Source organism: Balaenoptera acutorostrata, chromosome 9, assembly GCF_949987535.1.
Source record: "Balaenoptera acutorostrata chromosome 9, mBalAcu1.1, whole genome shotgun sequence".
NCBI lineage: Eukaryota > Metazoa > Chordata > Mammalia > Artiodactyla > Balaenopteridae > Balaenoptera > Balaenoptera acutorostrata.
The window spans coordinates 97698978-97726597 of NC_080072.1; the positions used below are offsets into that span (position 1 = coordinate 97698978).

Consider the following 27620-nt stretch of genomic DNA (forward strand, 5'->3'; position numbering starts at 1 on the left):
CTCTGAAAGCTATAAGACACTGGTGAAAGAAATCGAAGATGACACAAACAGATGGGTAGATATACCATGTTCTTGGATTGGAAGAATCAATATTGTCAAAATGACTATACTACCCAAGGCAATCTACACATTCAATGCAATTCCTGTCAAATTACCAATGGCATTTTTCACAGAACTAGAATAAAAAAAATTTTAATTTGTATGGAAACAGAAAAGACCCTGAATAGCCGAAGCAATCCTGGGAAAGAAAAATGGAGCTGGAGGAGTCAGACTCCCTGACTTCAGACTATACTACAAAGCTACAGTAATCAAGACAATATGGTACTGGCACAAAAACAGAAATATAGATATTGGAACAGGATAGAAAGCCCAGAGATAAACCCATGCACCTATGGGCAACTATTATGACAAAGGAGGCAAGAATATATGATGGAGAAAAGGCAGTCTCTTCAATAAGTGGTGTTGAGAAAACTGGACAGCTACATGTAAAAGAATGAAATTAAAGAACTAAATGTAAGATTGGATACTCTAAAACTCTTAGAGGAAAATATAGGCAGAACACTCTGACATAAATTTCAGCAATATCTTTTGGGATCCACCTCCTAAAGTAATGAAAAGATAAACAAAAATAAACAAATGGGACCTAATTACACTTAAAAGCTTCTGCACAGCAAAGGAAACCATAAACAAAAAGAAAAGACAACCCACAGAATGGGAGAAAATATTTGCAAATGAAGCGACTAACAAGGGATTGATCTCCAAAATAAACAAACAGCTCATGCAGCTCAATATCAAAAAAACAAACAACCCAATCAAACATGGGCAGAAGCCCTGAATAGACATTTCTCCAAAGAAGACATACAGATGGCCAGAAAGCACATGAAAAGATGCTCAACATCACTAATTATTAGAGAAATGCAAATTAAAACTACAGTGAGGTGTGACCTCACACCGGTCAGAATGGCCATCATCAGAAAGTCCACATACAATAAATGCTGGAGAGGGTGTGGAGAAAGGGGAACCCTCCTACACTGTTGGTGGGAGTGTAAATTGGTACAGCAACTGTGGAGAACAGTATGGTGGTTCCTTAAAAAACTTAAGAACTACCATATGACCCAGCAATCCCACTACTGGGCATATATCCGGAGAAAACCATAAGCTGAAAGGATACATACACCCCAATGTTCACTGCAGCACTGTGCACAATAAACCAAGACATGGAAGCAACCTTAATGTCCACCCACAGATGAATGGATAAAGAAGTTGTGGTACATATATACAATGGAATATTACTCAGCCATAAACAAGAATGAAATAATTCCATTTGCAGCAACATGGATGGACCTAGAGATTATCACACCAAGTGAAGTAAGTCAGGAAGAGAAAGACAAATATCACATGATATCACTTATATGTGGAATCTAAAAAATGATACAAGTGAACTTATTTACAAAACAAAAACAGACTCACAGACTTCAAAAACACACTAATGGTTACCAAAGGGGAAAGGTGGGGGGAGGGATTAATCAGGAGTTTGGGATTAACATATATACACTACTATATATAAAATAATCAACAAGGACCTACTGTACAGCACAGGGAACTCTAGTCGATATTCTGTAATAATTTATGTGGTAAAAGAGTCTGGGGGCTTCCCTGGTGACGCAGTGGTTGAGAATCTGCCTGCCAATGCAGGGCACACGGGTTTGAGCCCTGGTCTGGGAAGATCCCACATGCCGCAGAGCAACTGGGCCTGTGAGCCACAGCTACTGAGCCTGCGCTTCTGGAGCCTGTGGTCCGCAACAAGAGAGGCCGCGATAGTGAGAGGCCCGCGCACCGCGATGAAGAGTGGCCCCCGCTCGCCGCAACTAGAGAAAGCCCTCGCACAGAAACGAAGACCCAACACAGCCAAAAATAAATAAATAAATTAAAAAAAAAAAGAGTCTGAAAAAGAATGGATATATGTATATGTATAACTGAATCACTTTGCTGAGCAGCAGAAACTAACACAACATTGTAAATCAACTATACTCTAATATAAAATAAAAGTTAAAAAATTTTAAGAAATGGTTAAAACGGTAAATGTTATTTTGTGTATCTTTTACCACACATACAAAAAGTACAAATGCCTGGGTTGCATGCCTGCAAATTGTGATTCAGTTGGGATTGGCGAGATCTGGGCTTCTTTGTTTTTTTAACAAGCTTCTCAGGTGAATCTGATGTGCAACTAAGATCCACTGGTCTAGCTCTGGTTTTTGGCAGAAGGGAGAGAGCAAGGGCATGCTCTCTCGGAAGCCTTTCTAGAGGAGGGCTTCTTGACCTCTAGGGTGCATACGAATCCTCTAGGGATTTTGCTAAACTGCAGATTTTGATCCAGTGGTCCTGGGGTGTGGAATTCACATTTCTAACAAGCTCCTAGGTGATGCTGCTGCTGCTGGTCTGTGGACTGCACTCTGAGTATCAAGATGCTAGAGACACATGGTGGTCTTGTCTGTGGGGGACAAAGTGGAGATCTGGGAAGGAGCAGGAAAATGCGTAAGATGACGGCTCCAGATACAGAGTTCAGTGATGATGAGCTGGGGATGACTGAGCAGGAGGTGAGCTAATCAGTGAACTAGCTTCTGGGTACTGTTCAAACAGGCAGGCTTGTGGTTTAGCTAAAGAACACATCGAGGTTAGAAATCATCAGCCCACAAAAGTGTGTGGATTTTGCACGAGTCTGTCTGAGTTTCCAGAACTCGTGTTTCTTAGTAAGGGGCCCAGCTCAACTGAGCACAAGTGAAACTGGCTCGTGCTTCACTGCTCTGTTGCCTCTTCAAGTCCTTTTCCCTCCTACACGGTCCACCTCGGGTCCAAGGCCTTCTCCAACAGAGCCCCAGAGCTGAACACCTCCCCTGCTATGACTGTCCCTGCCAGAGTCAGCCCGTCCGAGCTGCCCACTCCATCCAGCTCAGCATGCGGTAGAGGCTCCCCTCCCTGAATGGCTAACAGTTCCACACTGGCTGCTTTCCCGCCAGTGAGGCCAGCTGGGTCACCTGGTCCTGGCAGAGTGTTCACCTGGCATCATCCTCGGGGCAGAACTGAAACTCAGCCTCTGAATAGTGAAACATGGGTCAGGATGACCCAGTGGTTAAGGAATCAGACGCTCTTGGTTTGAACCTCATCTCCATCTCTTCCTGCTCCTCTAACCTTGGATAACTTACTCGGCTCTCCAGGGCTCCAGTTTCTCACCTGCCTAATGGAGATGGTGATGCCGACTTCCCAAACCTGCCGTGAGTTTACATCAGCCAATCTTCAATGAGAACTCGGGGCTTGATCATTGGGCCTGCAGTTTGAGAAGTGACCTGCAGGTGGCGCATGCAGCCCTGGGGAGGTGGCCCGTCCTCCAGTGATGGAAGGAGTCTGGAGGGCCTTTTTTCACTAATGCCGCTAGCAGGTTCTCCCGGGTGCATCCTGGCTGTGGGGGCTGAGAGGGAGTCTCCCCAAGGGCCTAGGAGTCACCCAGGAGCACATAACCTCTGCCCCCTCCCCTCTTTCATGCCAACAGCCCTCCCCTGCAATGTAGTTACCCATGGGTGGGAGCTCCTGTGTCCGCACTCGCTGGGGCTCAGGAAATGTTTGTGGAATGAGCTGCTTATTGGAAAGTGCTTCTATCCAAGGTCATGCATGCCAGGGAGGGCTTCCCTGTGGCCCAGACTGACGGGTACAACTCACATCCTGCACACACCTTCCCTTCCTCCCTCCCTCCCTCCCTTCCCCCATCCCCAGCCCTGGGGTCCCCTTCCCTCTTCCTTCTCTCCGTTTTGGGGAAGGGGTGGTGGGAACAGCAGGGCCCAGGCTCACCTTCCTTCCAGATTCCCGGTCCACAACTCAGTCTCGACTTTGGGTGCTGAGCTCAGGAGCCCCCTTTGTACTTCTGAGGGACACTTCCTTTTCACCCAGGGGGCCTGGCCACAGTGGAGGGGCACCGTGAACTCCACGCCCCTGGGCTTTTGCCTTCTCCTGGGTCTTTCCCTCTCCTCTGCTTATCCAAACCCTCACGTCCTTGGAGGCCCAGCTCACGTGCCCTTTGACCCTCTTCTCAGAAATGGCTCCTTTGCGTACCTGCACGTGGGTGCGATTCCTTCCACCTGGAATCTAATTGCAGCTCCTCTGACACCAGGTGCCCGCTGCCTCATTCTCTCTGGCTGCAACCCATTCCCCTCCTCCATGAGCCCTTTTCACCTCTCTGACCTCTGATGACCTCACTCCTTCTCCCTTTGGTCTTACCTTGTCCTAACAGTCAGCCCAGAACTTCAGGCTCTGGCCGGACCCCCAGGGTAATATATTCTCTCCCTCCCTTCCCAGTTTAGAGGCATCTCTTACACAACTTAACTGCCCACTAGCGGTTAGCGTAGCTTTGTTCCCCTGGCTACGCTGCTTTCTCCCAAAGGAGAGAAGCCAGTAGACACAGCCTCCCACCCCCATACCAGCTCCCCAGCCCTCTCGCCAAGGTTGCCTCATTTTACCAATAAGCAAACTGTGGCTCAGAGGGGTTTAGGAGCTCGCTCAAAGACACACAGCTGGTCCTCCGTAGGGCCCAGCACAGAAGTGCTCAAGGAGGCGGCTTGGCTAATGGAAAGCCTTTTAAAAAGTTTAACGTGCTGAGCTAAAGCCCGGCTTCTTGAAGTCTCTCCCCGAGAGACAGACGGCCTGGTATAGGGGCCTTTCCTCCCTGCCTCCCCACTGGCCCTTGCCAAATGGGAAGAAAGCCACCATGTAGAAACATAACCTTTATTGCACACGGCGCTGGGTCTTTTTTCATAGAAAAAGGTATCAACACATAAGCATCTGCAAATTGAAGCAACTCCTGGTTTTCTTGGAACAGTAAAATCGCATGCAGTGTCTCTGAGTTGGGATTTTGGTCTTTGTCAAAACCACCTAGATTGGAGGGAGGGTGAGTAGGAGGGAAAAATTGCTGAGCCTTTGTGCCTCTGTCTCAAAATAAGGTGAGAGAAATATATAGATATATAGCTTGTCGATGTGTTCCTCTCCCTCTATATATGTATATATCTCTCCACACATATTTTGTGGGGTGGGGAATTTGACTCGCACTGTCAAATTCTTTGTGCCCTGGCTTCATGGAGAAGAAGAAAATAGTTTCATTTGTACAAAAGAGTTCTATGTACAAGCGTTCATGACTTGGGGGTTGTCTTTCCCTTGTTGGTTGGTTTTTGTCTGTCAATTTAATATAAATAATGCAGGAAATCAGCCCAGCTGGTGTGTGAGGGCTGGAGGTGCAGACAGGTCCAGGCGGAGGGCCGCTCTTCTGGTTGTGCCCCTACACCAGGGTGTAGGATTTGGAGTAGGCCCCGGCCCCCTGCTTCTGAGACCTCCCTACCCCTGATGTGCTCATCTCGAGAAGTGAGTCCCTGGAGCCCCCCATTTTGGTGTGTGGGCCCCCGGCCCGCGGAGGCTCAGTGCTGGGGGCCGGAGGGGCGGCACTGGGGGCAGCCGGGGGCTCGGCAGGGGTGGGACCGGGTGCCGGGGGCGCCGTGCCGGCTGGGGGAGCTGGCATGGCCAGAGTCCTCTGAGGTAAGGTGGCTGTGGCGGCGGCCCCCGGGTGCGGGAGGCCCAAGGGCTTGCTGGCAGGGTCCAGGGTCAGGTGGCGAGCCTGGGGCTGGTAGGTTCGAGCCAGGTTCCTGATGGAGGCCTCGCGGGGCGGGACCACGGGGCAGGGCTCCCGCCCGTCTGCCTTTCGGAAGAAGGCCTCCGACTTGGTGTAGAGGGGCAGGTTACAGTAGTCACCTGGAATGGAGGAAGCAGGGCGTGTTAGCGGCAGAGGCCTCTTGGAACCAGCGGCCAGCTTCTTCCCCTACCCCTACCCCTCAGTCTTCTCCCTGACCTGGCATAGGAGTCCCTCCACTAGACGGGCAGTAAAGAGTCGAGGAAAGATGCGTTACTTGGCCTCTCTGAGCCTCAGTTTTCTTATCTATGAAATGGGGATAATCATATTTCCCTACATGAGTACTGTGAGGAGGGAATGAGATAAAGTAAGGAAAGCGCTTCAGTACAGTGGCTGGCGCACAGCAATGCTCAGTAAATTGATCCCCATTGTTAATTGATCACTATAGCTGATCAGCTTCAGCTGGTGGAGAGCTCATTTCTAAACAGGGATGTCCTAAGAGCTCTGGCTGTTAGAAAGCATTTTTTTTTTTTTTTGGCCATGCCGCGTGGCTTGCGGGATCTTAGTTCCCCGACCAGGGATCGAACCCAGGTCCATGGCAGTGAAAGCGCCAAGTCTCAACCACTGGACCATCAGGGAATTCCCTAGAAAGCTTTTCTTTACTCCGAGGAGGAAAGGAATGTCACTCCCTGTCACTTCCCCACATTCAGCCTGATTCTGTCCTCTGAGGACCGCCAGAACAAGGCCTTCCCCTCTTTCTCACCGCAGCCTCTCAGACATCTGAAGTCAGCTACATTTCCCCGTCCCTCTCCTTCATCTCCTCTTCTCCAGGCGGAATGTTCCTAATTTCTTACAGTGCCCCCATGGGACAAGCTTCTAGGACCCTCACATGCTGATCCCTCTGCCCTGTGAGCACGCTTGCCTGTGCACGTGCCTCTCTCCCGTCCACTGTGCCAGGCGCTTTCCTTAGGTCACCTCGTTTAGTCCCCACAGCCCCCTGCATAGGTTAATACCTGCCTGCATTTTGCAAGTGAGGAAACTGAGGTTCAGAGAGATTAAGTAATTTGCCCAAATTCACACAGTTACACAGGGAGGGGGAGTCATTCAGGGCTGCTCGTCTCCTAAGTCTTTGTAATTTCTGTTACCCCAGGCTCTTCTCTAGATGACCCTGAGCCCCTAGGTCAGCACGGCCACTTAGCAAGGCCAGTGCTGAGCAGACCAGATTGCCTGCTTTGACAGCCTGGGCCTTGCACCCTGTGGCCCTAATATCTGCTGGGGGGCTTCCCTACTCCCCTCCCCCCTGGTTATCCTAGACCTGCCCTGCTGACCCCAAAGGACATATGCTCTGGCCAGGCCCCTGGAGTCAGATGGTTCCCAGTCAGGCTAGGTCATTGCCCACCATGAGGTTTGGCCACCACGGGCTGAACTGCCAGGGTTGCTCCTTTGGGTCTAGATTAAGTTCAAACAGTATTGAGACCAATGGCCATTGGGCAGCTGACCCCATAAGCAGTCTCTTTCCATCCTGGCATAACTTCAGATTAAGGGAATGATCACTACTTAATGAGAACCTACTATGTGCCAGGCACGTATATCATTTCTAATGATCCTTACAACAATGCAAAGTATATGCTATCAGTTGCATTTTACAAATGAGGAAATTAAGGCCAGAGAGGTTAAATGACTTGCCCAAGGTCACAGCGGTATTAAAAGGTTAAGCCAGGATGTGCGCCCTGATCTGCTTGCTCCCAAGTCCTTGTTCTTTGCACTACCCCCCGACTGCCAAGGAGCCGTGCTGGGCTGGCAGGACCCGGGTGCAGTTAGGGCTAGGTCTAGCCAGGGCTCGTGGGGTTTGGGGGCAGGGGACACAGCAAGGGAGGTGGTCTGAGCGCTCACTCTTGTTGGCCCGGTGAGGGATGGGCACAGCCACATTTTTGCCCCGGTCGGCATCCTGGGGCTTGGGTGGGGAGGCGGTGAAGCGGCAGATGCCAGGCTCTGAGGGTGTGCTCATGGATGTCATGCTGTCAGCGTTCTCATTGGTGCCTGTGGTCATCTGGTCAGAGGAGCTGTCGGAGATGAAGCATTCGGTGATCTCAAACTTGGCATGCTGCAGTTGTTCCTCCAGCTTGGCATGCTCATAGGCCCGGGCCAGCTCCTCATAGGTGGAAGAGGCGCTCTCAGTGGACACCATGCTGTTCCGTCCTTTGTCTGGAGAGATGGAAGGCACAGAGTTGAGGGGAAATGAGTGGCACCCCCCATATTCATTGCAGCATTATTTACAATAGCCAAGACATGGAAGCACCTGTATGTCCATCGGTGGATGAATAAAGAATATGTGATATGTATATATATAAATATATATATAAACACACACACACACACACACACACACACACACACACACACAATGAGATATTACTCAACCATAAAAAAGGAAATCTTGCCATTTGGGAAGATATGGATGGACCTTGAGGGCATCATGCTAAGTGAAACAAATCAGACAGAGAAAGACAAACACTGTATGATCTCACTTATATGTGGAATCTAAAAAAACCCCAACAACAACAAACAAAACCCCCAAGCTCACTGATACAGAGAATTGATTGGTGGTGGCCAAAGGTGGGGGGTGGGAGTTGGGCAAAATGGGTGAAGGTGGTCAAAAGGTACAAACTTCCGGTTATAAATAAGTCATGGGGATGTAATGTACGGCATGATAACTATAGTTAATAACACTGTATTGAATGTTTGGAAGTTGCTAAGAGAATAGTTCTTCAAAGTTCTCATTATAAGAAAAAAATTGTAACTATACATGGTGATGGATGTTAACTAGACTTACTGTGGTGATCATTTTGCAATATATACAAATATCAGATCATTATGTTGTACACCTGAAACTAAATGTTATACGTCAGTTATATCTCGATAAAAAATAAAGTGGGTTTATGGGGAAAGGGTGTAAATGAGATCAGACTGAGCAGTTCCCCTATCTATAAGCCCAGCAGCCATCTGAAAGCCTGACATAGAGTGGACCAGGCTCACAAGATCCTGCTCTCCGCTTGTGAAGGTAGTGGTGGTGGCAGAAGTGGGATATTTGATGTGCTGCCTAATGAAGGGCAGAACATCTTTCATTCTTGATAATCAGCATGACCCTCTGAGCAACACTTAGCCTTTTCTCCAACAAACATCACGTGTACCATTTTCTCTGTCATCTTTTGGGAGAGCAAAATGAAATCCTTGACCAAGCAGAGCTCCACTAGGTCAAGTGTTTTTGTCATAGCCACAGAGTGAGTCAGTGACCAGCTGGAAATGAAACGGACCTGTGCCTTGGACTCCAACAGCTGGCGGGTAGGAGTTGGGAAAACCAAAGGTGGAGATGGGTAATGGGGGAGCTGGAGGAGAGTGAGCAGAGTGAAGGCAGGTCCTTGGGCTCACCTGTGTCCTGGGAGAGGCTGGCACTGTAGCTGTCACTCTCGGTGACAGTGACACCATGCTGGGAGCCCACAGTGCGCCAGTCGGAGGTGAGGGTGCGGGCGGGTGTGGAGGCCTGGCACTTGGTCAGAGTCCACTGGCTTGAGTACCGGTTCCGGGTGCTGTGGGCTGACTTTACATTCTTCCTGGACACTGGATCTGCACAGAGGAAGCAAGGGCTAGTACCCTCCAGCTGCAGGCATTCAGGCTTGGGCAGCTGGCATTTACCAGAAAGGGCAGCAGGAGCAAGGGAGGAGGCAGAAGCAGCCACAGAAGCTCCCCTGGGAGAGCTGAGCGAGCTGCCTTTCCTGACCACACAGCTATCTGTGGGGGAGGAGAGCAACAGTGTCGGGCAGTGGGTGGCATCCTAGTCCTCCCCCGCCACCCTGTCTTTTCCTTAAGCTTGGGAAGAATGTCACCTCATCTCCTGCTGCCTCATGACTGTCCATTCACTACAGTCCTGGATGTATGCTATGCTTATGTCCAGAGTCACAGTGGAAGATGCAGAAGGCCCTTGGAGAGAAAGAACAACTAACCCTCTCAAAATTGCTAGGTAAGGAAACTGAGGCCCAGAGAGATAAGGTTAGTGACATGCCCAAGGCCATAGCTAGTGAGTCTATAATCAAGGTCTCTAGACTCTAATTCCAGTGCTCTTTCCCTTCTTCCATGCTGCTCCTCCCTCCTTTTTTTAAAAAAAATGTCACCTCTGTCTTATGCTGTGCCCACGAAACCCCGTGTGGGAGGAGGGCTGTCTCCCCAGGGATAATGCATACTGGTGCCTGGCCGGATGTCAGACATGTCGATGAGGGGTCCTGTGCTCTGGATGAGGGCTGGGTGGTGCAAGGAGACACCGGTGCAGAAACTCTGAGGGTTGACAGCTTGGCTGAACTCAGCATCAGTCACAGGGATGGTGGCCTTGTCATCTCCTGGGGGAAGAAGTACAATCAGCAGCAGTCCTTCCCTTTGGGCACCATCTTTGCTTCCCAAATTTCTCTTTGTCTTTATCCAACAATGAAACCAAGAAAGGTCAGGTCAAGTCTTCCCATTAACGGAGGAGGAAACCTAGTCCTTGAGAGAAGCTGCAGCGAGTTCCTAGGTTGTTGAGTTGTTGATGGGGCTGCTTCTGGAACCCTGGGCACTGTGTGAGGACTGCTGGTTGCCCTTCGTGGGATGTGGCCTGGGGAAGCACACTCAGCAGGACAGAGAGCTCACGGCACCTGTCACTCACCCAGCTGCTTGATGCCCTCCTTGTCCTCGATGAGTAGCTGGACCCTGGGGATGTCAATGTGTAGCCGTGGGCCCTGGGGTGGCCCCTTCACGGGGGTGTCAAAGCTTCGGTTGTTCTTGCTGTGGAGACAAGGGCTGGAGGTGGGTGACTCAGCAGCCATAAGGGGTTGGGGGAGAGGTTTTGCAGGACAGTGGGGTCTTAGAAACCTGTACCCTGAAGGGAGGAAGGGGGAGGGGAGGAGAGAGGAAGCAGCTGTGTGACACCCACCTTATCAACATTTCTGCCAAACTCTTTGCATCTGCAAAACAGTAGAGAGAGGGGACTGAGTGAGAATGGAGTCTGAGAAGGATGAGAATTGGAAGAGGCATGGGGAACAAGGTGGGAGAACTTCCTAAAATGGGGCCAGGGCTTGTCTCCTGGGAAGAAATATAAAGAGTTCTGAGACAGTCCAAAACATAAGGTCTCACTGCTCCCAATTCAGGATTTGGCTCAGTTCTGCTTTCCTTCCCTCAGATTTTTATCTAATAGGGAGATCCTTCCCAAAGCAGAGGGTATGTAAAGTGCTCCATCAGCTTCCTGAATTGACTCTAATCAAACAAAACATCATAGCAGTCTGGAAATGGGCATCAGTGGTAGGTCTATCCTCAGTTATCTGTTGGGGAGAGGAGAGAGTGGGGAATGAAGTAGAGGGGGTCAATGTGTATCTCCAGATGACATCAACCAAGAAGCTTCATTTCCTTCTCTAGGGCATCTGTCCCCAAAAAGTCCATGGATGGATTTGAGGGTCACTGTTTTGTCTCAGAGGAGCCTTGAATAGGTTCAGGACTCTCAGGTTAGGAATTGATAAGAGAGGAGAAGCAAAGGACCCAGGTAATCCACTAGACCTCTGATAACTGAGAATGATCTGTTAGATCGAATCTAGCTTCATGAACACATTCAACCATCTATCTACCCACTCATCCATCCATTCATTATTGATCTATCCACCTGTCAATCCATCCCACCCATACATCATGCACTCATTCAACTACCCATCCATCCATCCAGCCAGCCAGCCACTGATCCAACCATTCATCCATTCAACCATCAACCCATCCAACCATCTAATCATCTGTACAACCATCTGTTCAACCATTCATCTAATTATCCATTCATCTATTCAACCATTCATCCAATCATCCATTCATACAACCATCTATCCATCTTATCATCCATCTATCCATCCAAGTATCCATCCATCCATCCATCCAAGTATCCATCCATCCATCCATCCATCCTTCCATTGATCCAACCAACTATCGATTCAACTATCAATCCATCAACCATCCAATCTTCCATCCATCCATCCAACCATCCATCCATTTAACAATCATTAACCACCCACTGAACCATCCTTTCATCTACCCAACTCCTAAACAAACACCCTAGGCAGCCTTAGTCATTCCCTCTTCTGTGCTATTATTGTGCCTTGGCTGTGAATTCTATAAGGGCATGGGCTGTTCCTTCTTCATTCATCTTTACAACTCCAATATCTGGCAGTATCTACAATACAGCAGATACTCAATAAATGTTTTCCAGATGTGTGAACAGACATTTATTAAGCAACTAGTGGGTCCTGGGGAAATCAAGGTAAATCAGACCCATTCATGCCAGGCTATGGTAGCAGGTGTTGGGACAGGGGATGATATTAAAAATATTTAGCACCTGACAAGGCATGGAAACAGCTCAGTCAAACCAGAGCAAAGTCCTAGAGGCCACTAGCAGGTCTACTCTTTAGTGGCTGGGTCCTAGGAAAGTCTCGGGGAGCCTATGTGAGAGAATGGAGCATCCAGGGTAGAAGGGAGCAACATCTATTTACCGATCAACACGGAAATGTTTAAATATTTTAACAAGCAATATGGTTTTACCACTGTGTACCTCTAAAAGTCAGCCCTGGTGAGGGCAGGCACAAAGTCTTGGGGGCATAGAGGAGGAAGCAGTGAACAACTAAGGGGTTTCAGAAGGCTGGAGTGGCAGCTCTCCCTTCAAGGGGACACGGGCACTCTCCCTTGTCCAGATGGTGCTGTGAGCCAGTGGAAAGTGGCCAGCGTGGCTGAGGGTCAACACTCCCTCCCAGGAAGCCCATAGGAAACTCGCCCACCTCGGAGTCGCTTCAGCCGCTTCTCTTTCCTCTTCTTGCGAACGATGAAGAGCAGTGCCACCCCCAGGGTGGCCAGGATGACCGGGCAGCCAATAGTGAACAGCTTCTTCACATCGTCCCCCTCGCCTTGTGCAGACTTGATGGGCGGGATGGTGCCTGAACAGGGGTGAAGAAGGGAGTCAGACATCCCTTATGAGTGGAGTGTTATGCAGAGTCTCACGGGCAAGGTAGCCCTTGGACCTCTTTTGCTGCCTTTGGTCTCACTCTGATCTCTACTTCCTGGTGCAGAGCCCCAACTCTCCCCTCTGCTCCCCCTAATTCTGGTCCCATCAGGACAGCCATGAACAGTTGTGTAGTTTTTATACTGCATATGATATTAATAACTTCCTTTTAGAATTTTCCTAAAGTCTCTCAGAGATAGTCTACTGCTTGTTGGAGTTCAGTGTTCATTTCTAGAACGCTGAACTTAGATTCCCACATCCCGCTGGTAAGGTTGAGGGGGATGGTGAGGACCGTAGGAGAGAAAAGTCAGGGAAGTGGGATCCTGTGCTCTCTTCCCCAGATGGAGGCAAAAGCCACTAAACATCCTGCATTCTCTCCCTGCTCCCCATCCCGTGGGCAAAATCTGCTAACCTGGGGGGCTGCAAGGAGGCAGTGTTGAGTTCTCCTGCTGACATAGCCTTCTGTCAAGCCCTGAGGCTTGCTGGTTTCAACACCTCACTTAAGAGTCATCTCCTTCATGAAGCCTTCCTTGTTTGAGCCCATCCCCTTCCGATACCACTTTCATTCTGTTTCCTTAACACATAGGTAGACTCAGTTTAGCTTGTGACAGCTGGTCCCTAGGAATTCAGCCCTCTGTGTGCTTAAATGCATGTGTGTGCATGAGTGGGAGGTGCCCCCATGTGGCAGATACCAGTTAGTACTCACTAAACATCTGTGTGCTCATCTACATTCCCCGGACTTCCTGGCAGTTCGGTTAGAACCATGTTACTAGTTCTGGACAACAGAGTGCGACTAGAAATGATGAGTATCACCTCCGGGCCAGGGCAGTTAGGAACTGCTGTGCCTTTTTCCTCTCTCTTTCTTGTTGGTGACCACGGAGGCTACATGTTCAAGACGGCATAGCTAAAGATGGTAGCCAGCCAACCCTCACGAGGTGTTATGAGAGTGAGAAACAAATCTTTATTGAATCAAGCCATGAAGCTTTTAGTGTTTACCTGTTACTGCAGCACAGGCTACCCTGTCTTGGCTAATGTACCATCTGAGCAGAGGGTTCTTATAGGGCAGGACCGCAACTGCCTCTCTACCTCCCTCTCATCTCTTTGAAGCAACGGAGAGCAAGGGTTGCACCTTCAAGGGCCCTCTGTCTTTAGCGTTACTGACCTGCTCGTCTGCCTATCCATCTGTGTTGGTCACAGGTATATCTACCCACTTACCTGTCTACCCGTCTGCTGCTCCTTGGCCTGTCCTTTGCTTGCTCATTCACCTGTCAGCCTTTGTCCCTGACTGTAGTCCTGCCTCTTTGCTACTTGCGTGTCTATCTCTCTACGTGTCTGCCTCTCTGCCAGCTTCCCTGGCAGCACCCTGCTCCAGCCCTGCCCACCCTTTCCGACTCACTGCCATCGTAGTCCAGGGTGGCGAACTGGGCGGTCTCGTTGCCGCAGCCAGCGCTGTTGCAGGCCCTCATGCGCAGCTCGTACCACGTGGCCTCTCGCAGCTCGGTCAGAAACACCTCCCCGGACCTGTTGGTGCGCAGGCCCTGCCAGGCCCAGGTGCCCTTGGGCCGGTACTCCAGCACGATGGCTGTGATAGGGCAGCCTCCGTTGCTCCAGCCCTGCAGGTTAAGCCGAGCATGTGTGGAGTTGATGTGGGTGAAGAGGTGCTGGTCTTTGCTGAAGGAGGGCTCTGGGGGGCCAGAGGGAGAGAGAGAGGTTAGAGAGACTGGGAAAGATTGCCCTGGGGCACCTGGGACCACAGTGGCTCCAGGGGATCAGGGGGAGGTGCAGATGGGAGTAGGGATGCTCCAGGGAACAGAGGGGGAGGAAGAAGAGGAAGGAGAGAAGGACGAGGAGAGAAGGGAGAGAAGGACAAGGAGAGGAGGGAGAGAAGGACGAGGAGAGAAGGGCCTGGCCAAGGAGGAAGACAGAGGCAGGAAAAAGGAAGAGGTGAGCCACCCATCTGCCATCCCACCGCAGGGAAGTGGGGCCAGTTTCTCATCACAGATGCTGCAGTGATGGGAACCAGGTGGAGTCTCCCCTCGAGTCTCCATGCTTCCCTGTGCCCTCCTTCGCCACCCCAGCAGCCTTCCACCCCGTCCTGGGCCTTACCCCGCCCGTGGGTCTTGGCTTCGATGATCTCACTGATGCGCCCGGAGCCCACGCTGTTCTTGGCCGCCAGCTTCACCTTGTACCAGGTGCCACACTTGAGGCTGTCCAGCCTGAAGGACCGCTCGCTCGAGCTGACGAACACATCCTTCCACTCCTCGCTGTTGTCCACCGAGTACTGCAGCACGAAGCCTGCCCGGGAGGTTTGCCTGGCTCAGGTCGGGCAGGGCGGGGCCTGGGGTACCCCAACAGGCATCATGGGGCTGGGCGCCGCAGGGGGCAGGGGGGTGCTTTGGCCATTGGGATGGGGTGGATGGAAAACGGAAAGGCCCTTGGGTGAGTTGTAGGGCTCTCTCCTGTCAGCGCTTGTGTTAGGGTTGAGAAGCCAAGGTGGGGAGGGGAGCAGAAACCAGAGCTGTGAGGCTTATAAGGGGTCCTTTTGAGACCCTACTACTCCATATTTAGTCCCCTGGCCCCGGAGCGTGAGCATTCCTTGGGAGCTTGTTAGACATGCAAATTCTCAGCCTCTACTCCGGACCCCCTGAATCAGAGTCTGTGCTCTTACAAGATCCCCTGGTGATTCATATGCATGTTTAAGGCTTGAGAAGCACTATCTAGAACATTTGTCTACTTTTACAGATGTGGAAACTAAGGTCCAGAGAAGAAGACAGGCTTCCTAAGAAAACAGACGTCCTCAGGTTCGCACAGCTCACCAGTGGCAAGGAGGGTGGGTGTTCTAAAGCCCAGACGTCTAGGCTGGTATATTTTACATGGCACTTGGGTAACTTCCCTGTGGTCTGAATCGCCCCTCCCCCATTATTTCCTAAGCATCATGAAGACAAGCAGTGGGAGTGAGTGAAGCCCCTCCTCTGCCCCTGGGCCCAGAATCCTTTCTCCTGCCTCCCCCCTCCTCATCCAGACCCCTCTCACCTCGGATGGAGCTGCCCCCATTGTCACCTGGAATCCAGGTCAGGGTGATGGACGAAGCGGAGGTTTTGGAGACAGTTAGGCGGGGTTGGTCCGGGGGAACTGTGAGGGGAGAGCCACCAGCCCGCACCAGAGGGTTCATCTCTGACACTGGGGTGGGTTGAGGGCGAGGGGCTGGCTCTCCCACCCTCTTGGTGCCACCCTCACTCCTGTTCATTCTCCCCTCTAGCCCTCCTGCCTCCTCTCCCACGGGGACCCTCTGATCCACCAAGGGTCTGTCTCCCCAGTGGCGGGTCTTCTTCTTCCCTTCGACAACCCTCTCTCTCACACGATGGAATTCCTGCCACTCCTCCATCCCTGTCCCCAGCGGAGCCCCACCTGCCACGCAGGGTCTCACCTTGCACCAGAAGGTTGACGATGATGGTGTCGAAGCCCCCAGTGTTGGTTGCTGTGCAGGTGTAGTAGCCCGAGTCCTCAGCCTTCACGGCGCGCAGCAGCAACGTGCCGTTGGTGTGGATGAGCCGGTGCCCATCCATGGACACGGGGATGGCCGAGTCTTCGCTGCGGGGGTGGGGGATGGGTTATAGCAGGCAGCCCCTCCTCCGGGGGCCTCCCCCAGGTCTGCAGGCAGTTAGAGCTGGGAGCAGTCGGGGGCTGGCTCGGGGACCCTGGATTCTTGGGCTGTTACTCAGTGCTTCCCGGGCATATCCAGGAATCTTGGCCTCTTCAATCACCCAGGGAAGGGAGATCCTTGGCAGCCAACAGAGGGGAGCCAGGGTTGCCAGGCCTGTGTGTGAGAGCGGTAGCCGTGTACCTGGCTGGGCCCCCGCAGGGCTGGAGGTGACTGAGTCGCTGGAAGGGAGGGACATTGGTTCTCTTCATGGCCCTTCTGCTGTGCCCATCCCCGGGGGTCACCTGTCCCTGCAGGGTCCCGCACACACCTGTCCTTGGTCCACTTCACGGCGGGGGCTGGGTCTCCCACTGAATTGCAAGGCAGCCGGACATCCCTCATCCAAGGTGTGGTCACGGTGCCCCCAAAGGATATGATCTTTGCTGGGGCTATAGGAGAGAAAGGATGAGAGACACCCCACTTTTACCACCAACACCGCACTGGCTCCCCTTTCTCAGGGCTCCTGAATTTACAATTCAAGTCCTCCTTCCCCTACCTGACCGCTACCTTGGGCTTGGGGTGGGGGGAGAGTCCAGGAAATTTCAGATGGGAGTCATTGATTCAACAAACGCTTATCAAACACCTGTTTGGGCCAGGTTCACAGGAGGCTCTGAGGAGCCACAAAATGCGTAAGATCCGTTCCCTGTCCTCAAGTTGCTCACCCTCCAAGAGGGAGACAGATACTTAAAAAAATCATCACGGGGCTTCCCTGGTGGCGCAGTGGTTGAGAATCCGCCTGCCAATGCAGGGGACACGGGTTCGAGCCCTGGTCTGGGAAGATCCCACATGCCGCGGAGCAACTAAGCCCGTGAGCCACAACTACTGAGCCTGCGCGTCTGGAGCCTGTGCTCCGCAACAAGAGAGGCCGCGATAGTGAGAGGCCCGCGCACCGCGATGAAGAGTGGTCCCCACTCGCCGCAACTGGAGAAAGCCCTCGCGCAGAAACAAAGACCCAACAGAGCCAAAAAATAAAATAAAATAAATTATTTAAAAAATAAATTAATTATACTGTTGGATTCTCTCTCAAGTAAAGTATCACTTAAAAAAAAAATCATTAGGGTGAAAAATACTATGGTAGGGGGAGAGACAAGTAACCCTCGGAGCAGAAAGGAGGAGGAATGAACTCTGGCAATGCAGTGGTGGTGGAGGTGAAGGCCAGGGGCGGCTTCTGGAATTGGAAGCTTTGACTTGAATCTTGAAGGCAAGAAGGAATTCACCACACAGAGAAGGAAAGGCATGTCGGAAGGGGGAACGGCACTGAGTAGAGGCACGGGGGCCTGAAACACACGACGAGTGGGAGGATCCTTTGGGGTGACCGAAGCCCAGGGTGAGTGAAGAGGGGGCAGCAGAGCCGGGGCCAGAGCGGTGAGCTGGAGGAGAGCATGTAGGGCTCTGCTGGCACCTCAAGGAGGCTGGGCTTCCCCTTGAGGTCACGAGGAGGCTTACCAGTAAGTAGTGTTATGTTCAAAGTAGAGTTTTAGATAAATCCCTGGCTGCTTGCAGAGGATGGTTTGGTGGAGGTGATCTTGCAGGATGAAGACCAGGGACAAGACAGTGGCTGGAGTGTAGGCGAGAGGTGACATAGGGTGGTGGAGAACAGACTAGGGGCTCAAGGGAAGAAATGCCAGGACGTGGGGTCTCCCTAGTTTTGGGGAAGAGATAGAGGGGGAGGTGAGGGTGACTTCCAGGATTCCAGCTGGGCCAACCAGATGGGTGCTGGTGCCCTCGTGGAGTTGAGGCACACAGGAGGAGGAGCAGGGTAGGTGGGAGAGACGGGAAGATTCTGCTCATGCTAAACCTGGGGGACACCCACGGGGGTAGCTGGAAAGCAGTTGGATATAAATGTTTTGGAGCATGAGAGAGATGACTGGACCGCACTGATGTGAGCTCAGCAGCAGACTGACTGAGGTCACCAGGTGGGGGACTGCAGATTGACAGAGGAGTGGCAGAGCCCTGGGGTCCAAAACATGCAGGCGCAGAGGAGGAAGGCATGTCCCCGGGGAGACAGGAGCATGCTGAAAGGACCCTGATGCACAGGCGGCATCGCAGAAAGCAAAGGGAGGCAAAGATGCCAAGGGCCCATCGAGAAGGTAGTCGTGTCAGGCACCTTGGAGATCTCCAGGCCCAGGGTTGAAAGTGTTAAATTAACCAAGCAACCACATGCTTCGGGGGACCACAGTCAGCCCCACTGAGCCACGGGACCCTTCTTGGGGAGAGGGAAGATGTAAGGTGGCTGAGGAAGCAGTGCTTAGAGGTTTGGGTGCAGGGAATGGAGGTTCCTCTCCTCTGAGGGCAGCGCCGGGGCGATGGGCTTGGGACAGTAGGTGAGGTCTGGAGGGGCCGCCGAGGAACAGAAGGCTGCCTGGGGCAGTGGAGGACCGCCGGGGGCCAGAAAGACGTGGACTGGGCAGAGGGTCCCAGCGAAGACAGCCTCCATCGCGGGCAGAGGGAAGTGTTGGGGGCCTCGGGGATGGCGCCAAGGGCTCTAGAGATCCCGTTCTAGACCCAGTTCTGCCCTGTGGCTGGGACTGCCTCCTGTCCCTCCACCTCCCAGGGCTGCTGTGAGGACAGAAGAGCATGATGTCCACATTTGAGGAAGTACGAAGCCCTCTGGGAACATGTTCCATTTAATTTCCACAGGGGAAGGGGCCAGCCTTCAGCCAAGACGCCCAGGCTCTCAGACCATGCTCTGGGCCAGCGCCAGCTGTCCTGGGAGGATCGGAGGCCCTGGGCCCCTGCCCTCCTGAAGGAGACAAGTCCAGAAGAAGGGGTGGGTAGCCCCTCTGGGAGGAGGGGCCAGGGGAGGTTAGACACCTGAGGCCGCGTGGAAAGAGCCCCGACTTGGAGCCAGAAGAGCTAGCCCACCACTCTCAGCTGTCTTTGCAGACCGTGCCACCCCGGCCTCAGAGTGTCCACTGGAAAATGGGATGACAGCCCCCTCTGGCAGGGCAGCTGCGGGCCCTCTGTTCAGTGCCCGCTGACCCTGAGCCTGAGGCTGGGGAGGGCAGGCGCCTCTCGGGTCTCAGCCAAAGGAAGCTGGTCACCCCTGGAGGGCGGCTGGGCTGAGGCAGGCACCAACCATCTGAGCCCTGGTCCTGGGGCCCCAGGGCTACAGCGACAGGGGACTGTGGGATGAGGGAGGGCCCAGAGAAGCCCAGGGTCAGAGCAGAGGCTGGAAGTCTTGGGCTTGTGTGGCTAAGTCCCATGCCCCAGGGTTAGCGCGGGCAGGCGGCCTGGCAGCTCTGCGAGGTGGCCTCTGTCTCGATCTTGGGCTGAGGCCTCAGAACTGGCATTCCCAGTAAAGTGGGGGTACACGTGCCCCCATGCCACACTTATGCCCAGGTCAGGGGTTTGGCGGGGCACCCCCAAGAAACAGACGTGGTCTTATTCACCCTGCGCGCCCCATCTAGCCCACAGTCTCCTTCAAGGCACGCCCCCTGTAAATGTCTGTTGACTGAACGAACCACCGATCAGTGGGGTCACCCCTGCCTGAGGTGCCCCGGCTTTGGAAGGAGGGGGCCGTCTTGGCAGCTCTCTGCGCCGTGGAAGCAGTGTACCCCACCTCAGTCCCCTTTGGAGGAGCTGAGCTGGGCTGGAGTTGGGAGTTGGGGACCAGGGCGCATTACGCCCAGCTGAGCTGGGTAGAGTTGGGAGTTGGGGACCAGGGCGCATTACGCCCAGCTGAGCTGGGTAGAGTTGGGAGTTGGGGACCAGGGTGCATTACGCCCAGCTGAGCTGGGCTGGAGTTGGGAGTTGGGGACCAGGGTGCATTACGCCCAGCGCCCCTGGCTGGCGGTGCTGCCTCGAGCCTGTTGTGAGGCTTTCTGGGAGTCAGGGGGCAGCAGAGGCCCGGTCTTGGTGCGTGCAGGAGGGAGGCGGGCGGCCGCCCTCCCCTTACAGCCAGGTCACCGACAGGGTGGAGGGAGGACATCCCCTCCCCGGGGAGAACCAGAATTCTAGGCCGGGGCGGCTTCTGCCCCCTGCCGCAGTCCCAGGCTGCTCACCCTTGCCAGCAGGCTCGATGGTCACCTTCTCGCTGCCGTTGCCCCGGCCGGCAGAGGTGACGGCAGCCACCCACAGCAGGTACTGCTGTCCTCGGTTTAGGTGGGCGATCCGGTAGAAGAGCTGCTCCGGACTCGTCTCATACTCGCTGGGAGCCTGCGGGGCAGAGGCGAACGCATGCTAAGAACCAAGGCTCCTGGGCCTCCACCTCCGCCTCCAGCCTTGCTGGGGGCCCTGGGCTCAGAGGAGGTGATGGCCGGGCTGGGGGCCGGGGAGGCAGGATCCTGCCTGTCTGCCCTTTCTGGTTTTGGAGCCACACTGAACAGAGTTTGCCCTGGACTCGGCACGGGGCTCGGCCCTGGGAGCTGACGGGCCTGCTCTGGCGTGTTGCTGGGTCAGCCTCAGTTTACCTCTTGTGCTGATCTAGGCGCTGGCCACTGTGGCTACAGGCCAGGAAATGTGAGTGTTCTGAGTGAGAGACGGAGGAGGAGGGAGAAGGGAGGACGGAGGGTCTCAGGAGAACACTGAGTAAAGGGAGTCTCTGGGAAGAAGCTAAATGACTACATTTGCCTTATTAGGGCTGTAGACAGGCTCCCCCAGCCTGTCCCCACTCAGAGTCACCTCCCAGCCCTACTGTCTAATTACTGCTCCTTCATTCCTCCCCCCTTCCCCCCCCCCACCTCTGGGGGACGAAGGAGTGGGAGAGGGAACTAAGAAACCTTCAGGGGGCAGCACTTTATTAATGATGATTAGTGGTATAGATCACCATATATATATTTGTAGGTTATATAAATCTATAAAATTTTTTTAACCAAATGACAGTTTTGACAAGTTGCCAACAAAACAATATCGGATCCCAGTGGTTTTACCAGTTGCTTTGATGAAAAGATTACGTTGCCTTGGAAACCAGAGGCTCAGATATTGAAATGAATTTGAGAAGGAGCTTTTGATAAGCACTAGTTTGCAGACCTCCTGTCAGCCCCTTCCCTGGTGCAGGCGGGATGGGGCTGACTTTCATTTTATTTTATTTTTTGGTCAGCTGTGGGGAAGGGAAAGCAGGACAGCACCAGGGCATCTTTGAAATCAGGGAGGAAGTCTAGGGAGGGGGAGCAGCCCCGGAACAGATGGGGGGGCCCCCAAGGCCAGAGGGAGCTAATAATTAGTTATCTCTGCAGTCACGGGATCCTGCACATACACACCTACATGCACACGCTCACACACACGGACATGTAGACACATTCACACATGTGCTGAGGGACAGACCTCCAGACAGATATGGGGTCACAGAAGGACATTCTCTGTCCGGCATGGGAGGGCTGAGGGGCCCAGTGACTTATAATAGGAGAAAACATCCTTTTTGGCCCCAGACTGTCTGCAGGGAGATGCGCGGGAGAAGGTACAGGCATCCCCACAACACACACAGAGCTCCCTGGCAAACTCCTCCTCCTGCCTCCCTTGTGGAGGTCTGGCCTTGAATCCAGGAGGTCCCTGAAAGCCACCCTGAGCCCTAGTAGTTGGGAAGTCCTCTCAGGCTGTAGCACTGGGGGACCGTGTGGGTATCTGCAGGTCATATCTGAGCACGAGGCAGGGCAGGGCGGTGGCTTTGATACCTGCTTGCCTCACTTGCTATATGATCCACAGTGTCTCCCATGGTTTCTGGGGCCTCAGTTTTCTCTCCTGCAAACTGAGAAAGCAATACAGCTCGGCCTACCCTGTGTGGTTACAGTGAGGCACATATGAGGCAAGGGGTGTGCAAGTCTTTTGTAAACGGGGAAATGGTCTTCTCCTGGCACATTTTTCTGTGAGGGTGGAGGTGTGTGTGTGTATGCATGTGTAGAGAAAAGTTGAGTGTACTTGCTTGTGTGTGTCAGTGTGTACCTGAATGTACATTTGTGTCTACACAGGGCAGGAATGCTTTGGCTTCCCCCTGAAGGCATTAGCATATTACCCAGATCCTGGGTGCCTTCTTTTAACCTGGATTCCCTAAGAAAGTCCTGAAATCACTTTCAGAAATACACAACTCTACTCCCAAATAAAGTCCCGGTGAATCAAAGGTTAAAAAAAGGTAAAACTATGAAAGAAGAAACTATAGGTTAATATTTATCTGTCCTAAAAACAAAAATAAAGGCAAAAATCATAAATGAAAATGATTTATAAATTTAAATTATACAAAAAGAAAACCTATGGTATAATAAAAACTAGAATCAAAGGCAAGCAAATACTTGCAACATATATGATCAAAAATGGTTATTATCCTTAATATGTAAAGAGCACTTACAAATCAATAAGAAGAAAACCACGATACACCCAAATAAAAAATGGACAAAGGACATGAATTGACAATTACCCAAAGATGAAAAAAACAGCCAGAAAACACATAGCAATAATCAACCTAACTAGTAATCCAAGAAATATAACTTAAAACAAGACCTCTTTTTTAAAAAATCCCAACTGTCAAAAAAAGAAAAATATATAATACCTTGGATTAGTATGGGTGCAAGGAAAAAGTATATACTACTTATAATGCTGTATAAGAAGTATAAATTGGTGCAAAATTCCTGAAGAGTAATTTGCAAACGTGTATGCAAACCTTAAGAATATTCATACTCTTTGTGACCCAGGAATTCCTATAGAAATTTAACCTAAGAAAAAAATAAAACGTGTACATAAAAACTTTTATGAAGAACTGTCAATGAAACATCATAATGGTGAAAAATTAAAAACAGATTAAATATAGAATAATTGGGGGACTGGTTAAATAGATTATGTACATACAGATAATATTTTAAAAGAATACTTGATGTCATGGGAATTCCCTGGTGGTAAAGTGGTTAGGATCTGCGTTCTCACTGCCAAGGGCCTGGGTTCAATCCCTGGTCGGGGAACTAAAATCCCACAAGCCATGTGGTGCAGCCAAAAAGAAAAAAAAAAAAAAGAATATTTGATGTCAAGAATATTTCAATAAAAAAGAATATTCAATGGTGTGGGAAAGTGCCTTCACATGTTGCATGAAAAATGCAGATTATATCACATTGTGTGAAATTTTATTTTAATTTTGTAAAAAAACCAAAACAAAACCATGGTATACGTACAGATCAAAGACTAGAAAATTATACACCAAAACATTGCCAATGTTTATCTTTAGGGAATGAGAGTAATTGTTTGGTAAAATTTCTAACAGGACTCAATGCAGCTCTGGCCAGCCCCAGGGTGTAATTCCTGGGATCCTGCACCATATGTAGTTTCCCACATCTATCCTGAGGATTCCGCACACACAAGTTCATACACTCCAGTATGTACACACACACTCAGACTCACGTGCATTTGCCTCTCACCCCACACTCACTCCCACAGTCTTGCACCATCACATGTACACGAGTGTGCCCTCACTCCTGGAGCTCTTTCATAAATGAATTTGTGATGCAGTTGTTTGGAATCTGGAATGTATTTCTGCAAAGCAATCATATTACACAATCACACGTGGTGGTTAGGTCCCCTGGTCCCTCGTTCAGCCCAGTCCCTGCCTTGCAACATGGCTGAACTGCAGTTCCATCACACTAGCACACCTGCCCCATCCCCCATGTGACAATGTCTGATGGGAAATCTCCCCAGGAGAGAGGAGGTTCCTCCATGCTCGGGGCATGAAGAGGAAGGAGGGAGGGTCCCCAGGTCTCCAGCAGCAGGAGGAGGGCATGGGGACCAGGCACTCTGCTCCGGAGCCTGGCAGATGTGTCCCCAGCCAGTTGACTGGGGATCCTGGAGCCTGAGTTAATGAGGAGGCTGTGTTCCCAGATACCAATCCCTTTGAAAGACTTCATTATCAGAGGAAGTAATGACCATACAAACCCAAGCTGGAGAATGAGTTCCCACCCTCTCATCAATTTATGAAGGGAAACTTGCCCAATGTCTAAGGCTTTACAATTGTCAGGCTGCTAGTAATTCATTCATCAAACATGTATTCTGTGACAATGATGTTCCAGGCACCATGTTCCGCAGCTGGGGACCCAAAGATGAATAGGTAGATGCTGCCCTTGTTCTCACAGAGCCCCTCAGACCAGTGTGGGAGACAGGTGAGTGAGCAGCTAACTGCCAGCGAATGCATTCAGCGTGTGCTAGAGGATGAAGAACATGCCATGGGCGGTAGGATCCGCAGGGGCAGAGGGGTGGGGGGTGAAAGGCAGAGCGGCTGTCCAGACGGTGACAAGCCGAGTGTAACAAGAGCCTAGGATGTGTGTGTGTGGGAGGGGCAGGAGGAGGGGGGCAAAAGGGGCAGAAGACATGGCTGAAAATGTTGATTGGAAAATTGGTACAACCCCCCAACAAGGGCAGGGTGTTCTCAACCTAACACCTGCAGACCCCGTGATCCAGGAGTTCCTCTCATAGGCCCAACAGGAACGCATACACAAGAGCACCAAGAGACACGGACAAGTGTTTTCACAGCAGCACCATCTGTAATAGCTCCAAACGGAAAACTACCCAAATGCCTATCAACGGATAACACAATGGATAAATACACTGTGACACACACACGTAATTGAAAATTATACAGAAGTGACAGTGAATGATCTCTAACCACACACAACAATATGGATGAAGTTCACAAACTCAAAATAATGTTGGGTCAAAGAAGCTAGGCAAATGGTGTGTGTGTGTGTGTGTGTGTGTGTGTGTAATATAAAGTACAAAAAGAGGCAGTGCTAATCTGAAGTCAGGATGGTGGTTACGCCTGCAGGGGGAGGGTGGTGACCTTCTGGGGTGTTGTCCTGTTCCCTGCTCTGGGAATCCCCCCTTCTGCATACTTGGATGTGTGAAAATTCATGGAGTTGTATAGTCATCATATATGTACTTTTCTGCATGTGACGTAGTGGCTGTGAGGATGGAGAGGAGGGGACGGAGTCATTGAAAAGACATTTCTGGGCTTCCCCTCTGGTAATAGAACTCTGGCCTCACTGGTGAGGAGCGGGGCCACCTACAGCTCAGAGGGTAATTCAGAAAGGCCACAGGAAAGCAGAGAACAGAGGATGAGATGATGACACAATTACCGAGCAATTTCAGGGCAGCTTTCTGGGCTGCCAGAAGCTCATCTGCAGGTGCTGGGGCTGCTGTCACATCACAAGTTGCTGATGGAGGGAGAAGCTGGCCTCCTTCTGCCCCCTGCTCTCCCCGGTCCTGAGCACATCTCTTGATAGTACTCACGCCACCCCCCCCCCCCCGAGGGAGCACCCCTCTGCTTTTCCTACTAGACTGGAAGCGCCCCAAGGGCAGGTGTCTTTGCACCTGCTCTTGTAACTATAAGAGGTGTGCTCCAGAGCAGTCACCCAGCAGAACTCTGGTTGAGTGGCTGGAGATAAGGAAAGAGGCAGAGGGAAGGATGCCTATTATGGGATATGGGTGCAGATCCCACGGCACCCTCATCCTCTCGTCCCTCTTAGCAGCCCTCAGTAGAGGGCAGGGGTTAGCCAGCCGCTCTGTGCCCCAGCCTGGGGGCTGCCCACTTTGCTCCCGGGTTTGGGCAGATAGAGCTATCTCTCAGCCCTCTCCCCTAGGCTAGGCCCAGACCCTGGCCCAGAGAGAGATGCCTTTGCCTTCCCCCATCTGTCCCCCATCTTCTCCTCTCTCTTCAACTGGCGAAATGCTGAGGGGGCCGCTCAGGGTAGAGCTCCAGCAGCCCTCCAAGCCCGGACTGATCATACTGAAAAGTTGATTCATTTCCAAAGGCCGTGGGCCAGCGAGTCCCCAGTCCAGAGCTCTGGGATCTGCTAGGAGCTTCCTTGGTCAGCCAGACCAGAAGAGCCGAGGCCCTGTCCTCCCACCTGCTTGAACGTGACCCCTGACTCAAAGGAGCTTCCAGGGCTTGTGATAATCTTGCAGCCCCTGGAACAGAGGACTGACCCAAGATGGACTGGGGTAAGGCTTTAGCCACTCTTGGGTGACCAGTGCCCATACTTATCCATGAATCCAAGCAGAAGCACAGATATAAGCAGCCCCAGGGTTTGGCCCAGAAGCCAGCTGATCTACAGGTACTTTCTCTTTCTCCTGTCCTGCTCATCATTTGGCCCTGGGCCCACTTACCGGCTGGCCAGACCCGGGGCTGAAGCAGAAGATGGTGTACTTGCGGATCACCCCGTTGGGCTTGGTTGGGGGGAGCCATGACACAACCACACTGCTAGCGGATGAAGGGACAGCTTTGATGCCAGCGGGGGGACCTGGAACTGAGCAGGGGAAGGTCGGGTCAGTTTAGAGAAAGGAGGAGCAAAGCCTTTGGGAAAGAATGACAGGGTGGGGAGAGCGAGGCAGATCAATCTGGGAGCGCTTCCTGAAGGAGGCATCTCTGAGCTGTGGTTTAAAGGAGGAGGTTCTAGCATGGCAAACAGGTGGTGATTATTAGGGGCTTGTAACAAAGTCTCTGAGATGGAAGCACTGGGAGTGGCCAGTTTCAGAACTGTTTGGCCAGAACCAAGGACTTAAGATACACAAGAAAGAAACAGAACCCATAAGGAATTCATCTTGATCCCAATGACCCTAATCTGATCCCCGCCCCAATGCTCTACTAACAAAGCTTGTACTTAGGCCAAACAAATATACAGGTCACTTTGCTTTTTGACCTGTGAGCTCCTTGAGGCTGGGGACTCTAGAGACTCACAGAGCAGACCTCCTCCCGAGGGTCAAGGGTCAGTGGTCAGCCAGTGGGTGACTGTGTTTCCTTGCCATGTGCTCAGGACACAGCCCTTGGGGGGCTGGCTAGGCCCTTTCTCTTTTCAGGAGGGAAAGTCTACTTTAGAATTGGCTGAGAAATCCATCCTAAGTGGATCCAATCTGTATGGATTCTGACCTCCCCTTGCTCCCATGTCTGAGCCTGCCTGGCCTGGCTGGGACCCCAGGGCTCTGCCTGGGAGACTGGAAGCATCCTGTTTGCAGCCCACAGTCTCCTTCTTGGTCTTTCCCTTGTATTGTTGTGACTTGTCTTCCCTCCTGGGAGCTTTTATGCTCCTTTGAAGATTGTGATGGTATCCTATTCAACTTATTTTACCTTTCTGAGCCTCAGTTTCCCCATCTATAGGGACATAACAACCACATTAAAGGTCTGTAGTGAGAATTAGTGCTAATTAAAATAAAGCACCTGGCATGGTGCCTAACACATAGAAGACACTCAATAGATTGTAACAACTAGTATTTTTGCATTCCCTCCCCTGACTCTC

The 27620-nt window shown here is 51.7% G+C and overlaps 1 protein-coding gene across 2 annotated transcripts in view; it reads right to left on the reverse strand.

Moving 5' to 3' along the window:
* Positions 1–4789: 4789 nt before the first annotated feature.
* The window catches only part of DSCAML1 (DS cell adhesion molecule like 1), a 349722-nt gene continuing 326891 nt past the window's right edge, over positions 4790–27620 (reverse strand). For both annotated transcript variants that reach the window (XM_057552943.1, XM_057552941.1), the window contains 14 exons: positions 26494–26633; positions 20424–20577; positions 16691–16808; positions 16147–16310; positions 15753–15851; positions 14826–15014; positions 14116–14403; positions 12499–12654; positions 10626–10656; positions 10359–10477; positions 9904–10056; positions 9095–9289; positions 7559–7870; positions 4790–5787 (listed from right to left, as the gene is read on the reverse strand). In XM_057552943.1, coding sequence (XP_057408926.1) covers positions 5321–5787; positions 7559–7870; positions 9095–9289; positions 9904–10056; positions 10359–10477; positions 10626–10656; positions 12499–12654; positions 14116–14403; positions 14826–15014; positions 15753–15851; positions 16147–16310; positions 16691–16808; positions 20424–20577; positions 26494–26633 — 2585 coding nt within the window. In that variant the 3' untranslated portion in view covers positions 4790–5320. The remainder of the gene's footprint in view (positions 5788–7558; positions 7871–9094; positions 9290–9903; positions 10057–10358; positions 10478–10625; positions 10657–12498; positions 12655–14115; positions 14404–14825; positions 15015–15752; positions 15852–16146; positions 16311–16690; positions 16809–20423; positions 20578–26493; positions 26634–27620) is intronic.